Source organism: Heptranchias perlo, chromosome 5, assembly GCF_035084215.1.
Source record: "Heptranchias perlo isolate sHepPer1 chromosome 5, sHepPer1.hap1, whole genome shotgun sequence".
NCBI classification, from domain to species: Eukaryota; Metazoa; Chordata; class Chondrichthyes; order Hexanchiformes; family Hexanchidae; genus Heptranchias; species Heptranchias perlo.
In genome coordinates, this window is record NC_090329.1 from 49,199,426 (window position 1) to 49,212,622 (window position 13,197).

Sequence of the window (13,197 nt, forward strand, 5' to 3'; positions counted from 1 at the left end):
TGAACCGCTGCAGTCCGTGTGGTGACGGTTCTCCCACAGTGCTGTTAGGAAGGGAGTTCCAGGATTTTGACCCAGCGACGATGAAGGAACGGCGATATATTTCCAAGTCGGGACGGTGTGTGACTTGGAGGGGAACGTGCAGGTGGTGTTGTTCCCATGTGCCTGCTGCTCTTGTCCTTCTAGGTGGTAGAGGTCGTGGGTTTGGGAGGTGCTGTCGAAGAAGCCTTGACGAGTTGCTGCAGTGCATCCTGAGGATGGTACACACTGCAGCCATGGTGCGCCGGTGATGAAGGGAGTGAATGTTCAGGGTGGTGGATGGGGTGCCAATCAAGCGGGCTGCTTTATCTTGGATGGTGTCGAGCTTCTTGAGTGTTGTTGGAGCTGCATTCCGGACACCATTTTGGGACCTTAGGAGGCTGCCTGCAAAACGGGCGGTATAGGGCCCAATTTATAGCCCAGTGTCTCCTTACACTGATTACTCTGGGGGATTAAGTTGTGCCATATGCTATAAGGACACTTGTAGCATCAGTGGCAGACAAGACTAACAGTGCACTCAACCTTTTTGGCTTCACCTCCTGCCAGCCTACCATAGGCATCATCTGCACTATCAGCTGTTGTGCTGACTACAAATGTATGAAACAACTGATAGATGCATCTGTCAGCAAATCCAGCTATTTCATCTCCTTTCTTAATTTAGTAAGAAAAGTGTGACATGGCCCTAACTTCACCACACAATTACAAGTACAGAGAAACCAGCAGGTTGCTGCTTCTCCTTTGGCACCACTACTTGCTCCTTTTTACTTGCACTCTGTGGCAGGGTCGGCCTACCTCCAAACGGGTGAACACAAAACCAGCCGCACCTGCTTCCTGTCCAGTCCATATGGGAACCCAAAAATACTTTCTCAGCATTTAAAAACAACTTGCATTTATGTAGTGCTGTTAATGTAGTAAAAACATCCCAAGGTGCTCCACAGGAGCGTTATCAGACAAAATTTGACACCGAGCCACGTAGATGTTAGGACAGGTGACCAAAAGCTTGGTCAAAGATGTAGGTTTTAAGGAGTGACTTAAAGGAGGCAGAGAAGCTTAGGGCCTAAGCAAATGAGAGCACAGCCACCAATGGTGGAGTGACAAAAATGGGCGATACACAAGAGGCCAGAATTGGAAGAATGTAGCGATCTCTGATTCCTTTTCCAATGTGTCATATTATTTACGTAAGTGCCTTAGCATGTCTATCAAAAATCTAGATCATAGGGTAGATTTTCCAAGATCTTGCCTGCTTCAAGCACATACGGTGAAACGGGTGTGCATAAGAATTCAGGTGTGCAGTTATGGGTCTATTCAGATAACAAAACCAACTTAAGTACAAAATGGTGGCTAAGCATAAACACAATAATATCTCTAATTAATTTGGAAAGTGTGAACAAATAATTCCTTGTCTACAGGATAAAAATGACATTACTCAAAATATCTTTTAGGACACATTAGAACCATCATATGAAGTTTATATAAAACTTGTTAATTGCTTACTATTATGACAAAGCATTTTTACCAAAATTTGTATGAAATTACCTGCATTGAGTTAAAATACCTTAAAAATTAGGTAAAACTAAATTTAAAAATATAACTGACCATCTAAATATTGTTGCAGGATTATTGCAATTTCTTGATAGAATACAGAAATGTTAATTTCCAGAATTAAAGTTCAGCTCAAGGAAGCAGATGGCAAACTGTTCAGCAGATTAATAGGAATGTATGAGGAATGTAATACGTATGCTCTTCCTCTGCTAATTATACATGCCAGGTGTCAAACAAACAGTAATCACAAAGCTGTCAAGAACTGCCTAGTACAGTGGCAATGCATTTTCTTTATAAACAGGGTGCTGCAACATGCTGGGTTTTTTCTTTTACGTTTCAGAAACACCAAATTAAATGTTGAATAATGCAAGGCAGAGATACTTAATTTTCTCCAGCAACAGGTAATGTGTATTAGATATTTATGAAATGGTTTGAAATATTTGGAGAAAGTGGGTGATTTGCTTTAATCACCACCAAAATAGGTTGTTAGGAGATGTGAGTACTTATTCCCCTCTTTTTAAATTCATATTTTCTTCTTTTTAGGTCTCCAACCTCACTGAACAAGGCATCACTTGAAAGTAGTCAGGTGATCTGTTTTCAGGCCTCAGGCAACAAAGCTCTTGGAGAGCCACCAGGAGGCATGAGAGAGCATATCAATCCCACCCGCTGGAACCGTGAGGATTAGATTGTGAAGAATCATTGATCGAGCATTTCTTGCTACTATGCTGTCTGAACATGTCAGAAAAAAAAAATAACATTCATAAATATTCTACTTAAAAGGATTCAAGTTCAGTAAACATAAAGCAAAGTATATTTTATTGTCTCCTACTTTGGAAGGAAAATATCCTTGCTTGTTTAATCATCTTTTGAAACAGTATTACAACAACTTGCATTTATATAGTGCCTTTAACGTAAAACGTCCCCAGGCACTTCACAGGAGCGTTATCAAACAATATTTGACACAGCCACATAAGGAGATATTAGGACAAGTGAGTTATATTTTAAAGGAGTGTCTCAAAGGAGAGGTAGCGAGGCAGAGAGGTTTAGGGAGGAAATTCCAGCGCTAACGGCAGGGCTGCCAATGGTGGATTGATTAAAATCGGGGATCTCCAAGAGGCAAGAATTGGAAGAGCACAGAGATCGGAGGGCTGTAGGAGGTTACAGAGATTGGGAGGAGCAAGGCTATGGAGAGATTTGAAAACAAGGATGAGAAGTTTAAAAATTGAGGCATTCCCGGACCGGCAGCCAATGTACGTCAGCGAGCAGAGGGGTGATGGGAAGAACGGGACTTAGAGCAAGTTAGGAGTTTTGGATGAGCTCAAGTTTTGGAGTGTGGAGAATAGGAGGCCAGCCAGGAGAGTATCGGAATCGTCGATTCTAGAGGTAACAAAGGTCGAGACGGGGATTTCAGCATCAGATGAGCAGAGGCGGAGCAGAGACGGGCGATGTTTCAGAGGTGGAAGTAGGTGGTCTTGGTGATGGAGCGCATATGTGGTTGGAAGTTCATCTCGGGGTCAAATAGGACACCATGGTTGCAAACGGTTTGGTTCAGCCTTGGACAGTGGCCAGGGAGAGGGATGGAGTCAGTGCTTAGAGAACGGAGTTTGCAGCGGGGACCAATAACAATGGCTTTGGTCCTCCCAATATTTGGTTGGAGGAGACTTTTGCTCGTCCAGTACTGGATGTCGGACAAGCAGTGTGACAAATGAGAGACAGTGGAGGGGTCATGGGAGGTGTTGTCAGCATACATGTGGAATGTGACCGTGTTTTCGGATGATCTTGCTAAGGGGCAGCATGTAGATGAGGGGACCAAGGATAGATCCTTGGGGGACTCGAGAGATGATATGTCATTTAATCTACACATATTGCTGAAAACCTTAAAATGCACTTATCCTCTCGTACAAGACAGAATGTAGTACAGGTTAGAACGTCATGATGTTAAGGTGTATTTTGACATTAAAAATTATGTGGCTGTATGTCAGTTCTTCTGATCACAATCATATACCACAATACTAGTGATAATTATGGATAAACTCAGCAGTAATAAAATCTGCAACTTTATTTTGGTGAACATAATTAAGCATCCCAGAAATGGCAAGATTTATTTAATCTTTCAAAGTAGGCAAGAAGGACCTGCTCTGGCTTTTTCTAGGATTAAACATTTCTATGCTTTGAAGTAATTATCCCGTTAGAAGAATCACAGCAGGCCATCTGAATTATGGAACTAGGAGATTGTTTATTTAATATGATGATGAAACTGTATAATTGATTTTTCTTGTTCACTGGTTTCTATGGAACCACGACGAATTCTTCGTATTTCTTCAATTGCATCAACTCCTGTTATTTTCTTACTTTTTACAAGATAACAGGCAAGCATCGTTCCAGTTCTTCCAAAGCCATGCAGACAGTGGACTCCAACTCCCTAGAAACGGATGAAATAAAACAAGCCAGTTAGTACTGAACTCTCGTTTCATTAGTTCACTGGTAATTCACTACTTTGGTGCTAAAATACTATCATTTGTAACTATCAATGTGTACATTTCACTTTTTAAAAAAAAAGACATGTACGTACAAAGCTCTTCAAGATTTGGAGGTCCATTTTGGATTTTATAAATATTCTGACTTACTTTGAACCATCTTTACAGACTCAAGTAAGCATTAACTCAGTCAAGGATGTTCTCACAGTACAAGCTCAACATTGCAATGTTCCCAATCAGTGGAATATGTTGAATTGCAAAAACCTCAACAAAATTCTTAAAAGGAGTTACTTTTGTTACATTACAAAAAGTTATTTCCGTTTACCTTGTTGCAAGCAATTGACAGTTCATTCAACTAGCCACCCTTTCAATTTCCAGACAAATTATATACATTGCAAACTTCAAATATTCAAGTGTCACAATAATTCCAGTAAATCTATACAGAATTGAATTCCTCACAAACACAAAACAAGTGAGGTCAGTCAGAGACCAAAGCTTGCAATTTTTTGGCTCCTTTAGTAAAATAGATGTTCTTTTCAAAACTCTGGGATTAAGGAAGGGATTCTGAATTACCCTATATAAGTCTAGGAATTACTGTTAGCAATACTAGTAACACGCTGTAATGTTTTTATATGATATTCCTCCATCTGCCCTTTTAAAGATGACTCATTTAAGCATTCATCCTCTAATCTAAGCAACAGTAATTTCTAAGCTATGTTTAAGTATAACTGTGAAATTCAGCATTTAGGGAATAAGCATTGGGCTGGATTTTGCTCTGAAAATAACATCGAGCCTAACAGGGCTCATCATTATTTCAGTGCAAATGGTAGAGAAACTTCCGGTGAGTGTAGATGCGCAGTTAAACGCAGAAATCTGGAAGTTTCTGTATCAGATGCCCTGCTTCTCCGTAAGCTTTGTGGGAAGGACATCTTGCCGGCTGACTCACCTGCTCAGATGAATGGAACAACGAGATGTTTCTGCACTGCCTGATGGATACAAAGTAATCTCACCAAAAAAAAGTACGTCAATTTTTTTTTAAAAGTCTAAGCACCCTGTTAATGGAGTGGTAAGTCTTAATGACTGCCAAATAATCACTGGCACTGAAAATTTACTTTTACAAGTGTGGCGTCACAATCCTTCAAATTTTAATTGTTGTTGGTCATTAAAAGAAAATTAAATTTTTTTGTACATTTTCTCTGTCACTTAATTCAATATTTCTTAACCTCTTTATGTTGCGTTGTGTACCTGATCTGGAAATATGAAGCACAAAAGAATTTGGCAAATATCAATTACTAAGCCTAAAAGTATAAGAAATGGCTTCAATAGGTTAATCACAAGTAATTTCTATGTGTTTCTTACATACAAAAAGGCTATTTGGTTCAGGAGGTGTTGGCATTTATGCACTGCATGTGCAGCAGTCCTAATCCCATGCACCCACACTGTTTCCATATCCCTTCATTCTAATTTCCTTTGGCCACCTATCGGATGAGATGTTAAACTGATGTCTGCCCTCTCAAGTGGACGTAAAAAAATCCCATGGCATTATTTCGAAGAGCAGGAGTTCTCCCAGTGTCCTGGCCAATATCTGTCCCTCAACCAACATCACAAACAGACTATCTGGTCATTATAACATTGCTGTTTGTGGGACCTTGCTGTGCGCAACAGTGACTATGCTTCAAAAATGTGCTTCATTGGCCGTAAAGCACTTTAGGATGTCCCGAAATTGTGAAAGGTGCTATATAAATGCAAGTTCTTTCTTTTTTTCACCTATTCTTAAATGTTGATATGGTTTATACTTCAATCACTAACTCAGGTAGTGCATTTCACAGTCTCGCAACCCTCTGTGTAAAAATGTTTCTCCTGCTCTATGTCTGAAATCCCTTACATTTAATCTTTTATCTATGTAAATTCTCTTATTCTAGACCCCATAATCACTGAATAGTCAATTCCTATCTACTTTGTCCCATCCCTTCATAATTTTAAATACCTCTATCAAATCACTCTGTAATCTCCTCTGTTCTAAGGAAAACAGCCCCAATTTTTCCAAGTCTTTTTGTATTTGAATTTCCTCATACCAAGAAGCATCCTAGTGAATCTATGCTGCACGCTCTGTTGCCTTAACATCCTTCCTATAACAGAGCCCAAAACTGCACAGTGGTCTTAGGTTTTATATAGATTTACCATTACATCTTGATTTTCATATTCTGAAACCTCTCGTCATAGAACCCACCATTCCATTACCTTTTTTGTGGCCTTATCCATTTGAAGTATTGCGTGAGGAACCTGAACCCCCAATTCCTCTGCTCTTCCACATCACCCAGCTTTTCCCCAAAAGTATAATTATTACTTTTTTAAAAAAAATGTTCCTCACAATTATTGATATTGAATTCCATCTACCACCTTAGTGCCCATTTCACCATCTTATCAATATCCCCATGTAGCTTTGTTTGGTCTTATTAATCCAATTTTCTACCCTTCCACAAATTCCATACCCCTTAATCTTCTCCAGTAGTCTCCTGCGTGGTACCTTGTCAAAGGCTTTCTGAAAGTCCATGGATACCACATTCACAGCATTTCCCCCAATTATCATACCGGTCACCTCCTCAAAGAATTTTATTGGGTTTATCAAGCATTATCCTCCTTTCTGAAATCCTTGTTGCCTGCTTCTAATCAATTTATCTTTATCTAGATATTCATCAATTTGATCTTTAAGGGTTAATTATTCTTTACAATAACTTCTCCATTTTGCAAAAAAAATGTATTGGTTGCAAGGTAAATTTATTGATAATGGACCAAAGCTTGCTGGAGCGGGGCACCTCCCGGCATGCGCTGTTAGTTAGACTTTTTCCTGCACTCTTCAGTTCAAATATATTTTGCGCCATAACTTGCTGGAAGTTCGAGTATCTGGAACCTTAGTGAACAACGGGACCAACAGTGTATCTCAACCAATGACATTTAAGGATTGAGAAAGAAAGAGGAACATAAGGAGTAGGCCACATGGCCTCTCGAGCCTGCTCCGCCATTCAATAAGATCATGGCTAACCTTTGAACTCAACTCCATTTTCCCGCCCGATCCCCATAGCTCTTGATTTCCCTAGAGTCCAAAAATATATCGATCTCAGCCTTGAACATACTCAACGACTGAACATCCACAGCCCTCTAGGGTAGAGAATTCCAAATATTCATGACCGAGTGAAGAAATTTCTCCTCATCTCAGTCCTAAATGGCTGACCCCTTATCCTGAGACTAGGTTCCCTAGTTCTAGACTCTCCAGCCAGGGGAAACATAGTCTCAGCATCTACCCTGTGAAGCCCTCTTAGAATCTTATAGGTTTCAATGAGATCACCTCTCCTTCTAAACTCGAGAGTATAGGCCCATTCTACTCAATCTTTCCTCATAGGACAACCCTCTCCTCCCAGGAATCACTCTAGAGGCAGTGCAATGAAGGTTCACTAAAGGCAAGTGTATCCTTCCTTAAGTAAGGAGATCAAAACTACACACCGTACTCCGGGTGTGGTCTTACCAAAGCCCTGTAACAATTGCAGCAAGGCTTCCTTACTCTTGTACACCAATCCCCTTGTAATAAAGGCCAACATACCATTTACCTTCCTAATTGCTTGTTGTACCTACATATTAACTTTCTGTATTTCATGTACAAGGACACCCAAATCCATCTGAACACTAAAATTTAATAGTTTCTCACCATTTAAAAAAAATTCAGTTTTCTATTTTTCCTACCAAAGTGAATAACCTCACATTTAGAGACTCGATGGGCCAAATGGCCTCCTTCTGTGCTGTAACCTTTGAGTCTATGATTTTCCCACATTGTACTCCATCTGCCCACTCACTTTGCAGACTCTTTGCATCCTTCTCACAGCTTACTTTCCCACGGAGCTTTGTATAGTCAGTAAACTTGGATACATTACACTCGGTCCTTTCATCTAAGTCATTAATATAGATTGTAAATCACTGAGCCCCAAGCACAGATCCCTGCAGCACCCCACTAGTTACAATCTGCCAGCCCGAAAATGACCCGTTTATTCCTACTCTCTGTTTTCTGTCCATTAACCAATCCTCAATCCATGCTAATCTATTATTCCCAATCCCATGAGCCCTAATCTTGTGTAACAACCTCTTATGTGGCACCTTATCAAATGCCTTTTGAAAATCCAATTATACTACATCCACTGGATCCCCTTTATCTACCCTGATAGTTACACCCTCAAAAACCTCTAATAGATTTGTCAAACACAATTTCCCATTCATCATTGTGTTGACTCTGCCTAATCATATTATAATTTTCTAAGTGCCCTGTTACTACATCCTTAATAATAGATTTTAGCATTTTCCCCACTACTGTCAGGCTAACTGGCCTATTTTCTGTTTTCTCTCTCCCTCCTCTCGACATATTCAAAAGGTGTATTGGATGTTCACTGAAAATTCCTGATTTTTTTTGGATAAGTACAGAAACACCATATCAAATAATTTTGACTAAACTACAAATTAAATTTATTGCAAAAATTACACACAATACAAATTAGCAAATAAACAGAAATGCACTACTTACTTCACCAATAATTTAAATTGATTTCTAGAATCAAAATAAGAAGCTATATATAAGAGTCCTTTTTCACAGTTTGTTAACCGAATTTTGGATGAATGAAGCATGAACACTTCAGCTTCACGCAGTTCAGCCTCAGCACCATAATCTGTAAATACCGTTGGACTAAGGCCGAGTAAAAAGATGGCCAAAAGGTTGGGGCTGAAAATTTGCAGGAGGATCCATAAGGAGTAAGTGCCAAAATGTGCCTGTCCAGGATCGTGGCCACTGACCCTGCCAATGTTTGCATGGGCGACCCAGGTCCTCATAATTGACATCACAATGGCAAGGACCTTTGCTCCTATGGATGCATCTAGGGCACCCACTGAAGAGGCTTCCCGCTGCAGCGCACTTTGCCAGGTCTTGGAAAAAGGGGGTAGAAAAGTGCTGGGTCTACCCCGGAAGATTTAATGAGCTGTATCCTTGGTCTCTTTGTAAGGCGGCTGCTTTAAATATACAAGAACATTTTACTTACCTCAAATCTTCAGGGTTCCCGGCTATGATCCATGGCCTGAACTCGTAGGTGGGCCCCACAGCCGCTAATTAACGGCCAGGTATTCAGGCATACCGCCAACCAAGATAATATGCTGGGTCTCTGAAGCCAAGGATGCAGAAAATCTTGGTGCTAAGTTCTCAACTCAGTCCCCGCCCCTTACTAAAGGGCTCTTGGAGCATAGAACTGTCAATCAAGCTTGATCAGACACACACAATAATAGGAGATGCTTACATTCCATGTTAATGACCATACAGCCACTTGATAAGCCAGGGTTTCATACCTTGTACAGGTCTCATATAAACAATTAACGCATTGACGAGACATAATCAGATTTAGTCCTGGGAACAACGCTCAGTAGTCTCAGTCACTTACAAATTAAAGCAGCTAGCTGACTCTGCAGATACGCCCATAACCAGCAGGGTCACCAGCTTAAGGTTTTTCCATTGCAAATCTATTACATTTTCCATAAAGTTTATATCAAGTTAAAATCATAAAGGAAGAGATACATAATGGCCCAAAATTTGCTGGAGTGGGGCATCTCGTGATGTGTGCTGTGAGTTGGATTTTTTTCCCCTCCCCCCTTCAGCTCCAACTATTATTGCGCCGCAAATTGCTGAAAATGGGAGTTGATAACGAGGCATCTGGTGAACAACAGGACCAATAGCCTATCTCCTTAACCAATTAAATTTAAGGATAAAGAAACAGAGCGAACAACAGAGAAGGAATAGGGTGAATTAGAGTCAAATCAGATACACAGAGAAATAAAGAGGGAAAGATTGGATTGAGAGAAATAAAGAGATAGAAAAGTAAGAAAAAAATTTAAAATTTAGGCGTGGAATTTCTGATGGGGCACAATCAGAAAATGTGCTGGATACTGCGCCAGTTTTCCACAGGTGAAGTTACGACCAGCTTTCTGTATAAACTCATTAGCATAAACCCAAAAGTAAAATCTCCCATGAATCTGCGGCGAGTTTAATTCGTATTTACAATGCAAATCCAGCAATTTCTTGACACTCATGGGGATGTTGATGGCGAGCTACCGTTTTCGTGAAGCTAACTGCAGACCATCTAGCAATTTGTGGCAATTCGCAACTCGTGGGGGATGTCCACCTCGCTGCAAATGGCTGAGCCTTTTTAAAAAAAAACACACTAATAACGCCATGAACTAGTTGTTATTTTTCCAGCAAATTCTGGGCCATTATCATAATTTCCTAATTTGCAGCAGCATAGAGCTTAGGGTCTGTCACACATATCTCAGCAAGAGTTATAGCATTAGGTTAGGGGCTCAAGAGTAAAAAACTGGATATGTAGCTACCATCAAAAATATGCATTTAAAATTTCAAATAATTCAGCTTAGTGATATTTACATCTTTGAATAAAGTTGCTAATTTAGAGCAAAACGTCTGTGTTATGGTGTTGAAGTATTCCATTTCAGGGGCAAAAGATCGAAGATACTGTGCCCTGTACAGCATGTCTCAATTTGAAGGCAGTCATACAGAAGTCATCATCTCTGACCATCTTATCTCAAAAGAGGATAGGATGAAGGAAAGCAGCAAAAATAAAACTTGGAGGGAAGAAAGTTGCAAATCTATGATTGCAGGAGTCTGTCTACGGCCTTGTGGATTCTTAGGATCATAACCATTACAGACAGGATAGAAATGCCAAGCTCATTTTGTGGAAGTTATTACAGCTGAGAGAGATATTTTCATCCCATTAGTCAAGGCCAAATTTAATACAAAGTCTCAGTTAAAAATACAGTGTATTCTCCAATCCCTCAGGGTACTGTATTTAAAAGTTCTTTTTGAATGCACACAATGAGAGTAAGTTTAGTGCTAACTGGTTTCAAAGTGTACGGCCATTGGCCACCAGCCTCAGGCTGCTGTTGGGTAACGGCAGCTAGACTGCCTGTGAGCCCAAAAATTGCTGCGATGTTGAGCAAAAGAAAGGCTCTCACTTGCCTTCCAGACCTGTTCCCCTTGTGCAAGGCCCACTGTTAATTGTATGATTTACATCAATGAGTGTTAATTGTATTCAGGTGGTGGGTATCAATTGGGAATACTCATCCTTTTTATAGGAGAGGCTATCTCAGGTGTGGTGTGTGTAAGGGGAATCTCCATGAATAAAAACTTGGAAACAACTAAAGACCAGGCTCCAATACTCTATCCTTTACCACATGACTATCTATTTATGACACCCACTACCAGTTTCTTGGAACACCCTGGGCCTAAATCCAAAGAAACAGAGATGGGAGGTCAGAGACATCCTCCCCCCCCCATTTCCATTGGTATGCTGGGCCTACATCTATTGCTAGCAAAGGCCGTACTCTACCATTTGGTGGAAGCCCAGGAATCCCAGAGCAACGTAAAGGGGGCAGAGATCCGGAAGAAGTCTTTGTCCCCATTGTGCCCAGGTAATAGACCTTCTCGGGGTCGGGTCAAGAAAATTGGCCCATAATCTTCAGATACAACATTCCTTTTTCCTCTAAACAAACACCTCATCACTCCATGCACTTCACAAAGGTAGATTGCTGAAAACAAGAAAACCCCTGCAATTTGAACTGCTTCACTGAATAATACTGTGCCAATCCTGTCAAGTGCCATTATAGTTTTATTCTCTGATTTTTAGAATAATGTTCATAATTTAAAAATGGCACCAACACAAAGAACAACTTTGTTCCCAGTTGTTAAACTTTCCCAACTTCACTCTTACAAATATTGGTCTTAATGTTGACTATGATGTATCACTGTAAAGAAGTTTAATGGAACCTGGGAAGCCATAAATCAACACTTTTTAGTACAGGACTAAGCTTATTTAATTGTGATAGTTCTGAATTAGAATGTATTATACTTACAGATACCCACACACTTTTAAAACAACGTTCAATGGGGAAAAAAAGTCACATGATTATTGAATATAGAAAGGCAATCAATGTTTATACCTACTTCACTCTTTGCATTGGCTTCTTCAACTATAGCAAGAAATCTCTTGATTTGTTCAAAAGAGGGCGGGCAAAAGTCTCCGATTTTTATGTGGTGAATTTTCACTCCTGGACAAGTATCATGGTATGGTGGCTTACGCTCACTAAGCGTGACTAGATGTTGAATGCCATTATCGTACAAATACTGATAGTGAGCAGGAAACCGCGGCATGGCCATTCCAGCTAGTTTATTTGGTTCAATCCAGGAAAAGTTGTGTGGAGCAGATGCCATTTTTCATTCACCTATTTAAAAAACAATGTTTAATATCACATAAATTGCTTTCATGGAATCTGTTAAGCACGTAGCTACTAAATACATACTTTTTAACGTCAAATGGGTTTGTTTCACTATGTTGGAATGTTCCCCAAGGGTTGCACTGAAGGCTATAAAAGGCATGGGGAAGTGTCCAGAAATATGAACTGAAAATGCACTTACATTTGTGTCTCATTGTACCCTTAATTTGCAAATACTCAAATACCAGCAGTTCTTTTTGCCCGTTTGCTGTCAATGATGCGTAGTGTTCCTCATCAGTCATTTAGGATTTCTGCAATTAAGATGCAAGTCTAACATGAGGGACTACTGCCATCTGATAGTTTACTGATCTACTGGTAGAATAGTATGAAAATACTAGTGGGCTTTTATATAATTTTATTAAGTATAGGCTCATGTCTACAAGCCAAGCATAGTAAATCAAGAGGAAAAGTGATTTCCTGACAATCTTAAAGGAACACTACGGAAATGCAGAGTCCAGAAACTGGAGCCTAGGAAAGAGGCTGAGAATTTTTATAGTAAATCCTAATCTAATGACACCCTGAAATAAAATCTCCACCCTTACCATGGCCATCTTAATCCTGCTGCACATAAAACTACTACTCAAATATAAACATTCATAAACACAACTCATTAAACCAATGTAAATTGCACCAAATATAAAAATATGATTTGTAAAAGTTTCTCATTAACTGACATGTTCTCAATATAAAATCAAAAATTATAGCTCCCACTATGCACCATTGTTGGACCACATCCACTGTTTAACTTCTGCCATGATTTCTGTTACTCAGAAAT

General features: G+C 39.9%; 1 protein-coding gene across 3 annotated transcripts in view; it reads right to left on the reverse strand.

Moving 5' to 3' along the window:
* Positions 1-2,377: 2,377 nt before the first annotated feature.
* The window catches only part of dusp23b (dual specificity phosphatase 23b), a 31,992-nt gene continuing 21,172 nt past the window's right edge, over positions 2,378-13,197 (reverse strand). For 2 of the 3 annotated variants that reach the window (XM_067984321.1, XM_067984323.1), the window contains exons 3-4: positions 12,094-12,371; positions 2,378-4,000 (exon numbers count right to left, since the gene is read on the reverse strand). In XM_067984321.1, coding sequence (XP_067840422.1) covers positions 3,815-4,000; positions 12,094-12,360 — 453 coding nt within the window. In that variant the 5' untranslated portion in view covers positions 12,361-12,371 and the 3' untranslated portion in view covers positions 2,378-3,814. Of the gene's footprint in view, positions 4,001-12,093; positions 12,372-12,564; positions 12,674-13,197 lie in introns of all 3 variants that reach the window. The other variant, XM_067984322.1, reaches the window with a different exon arrangement.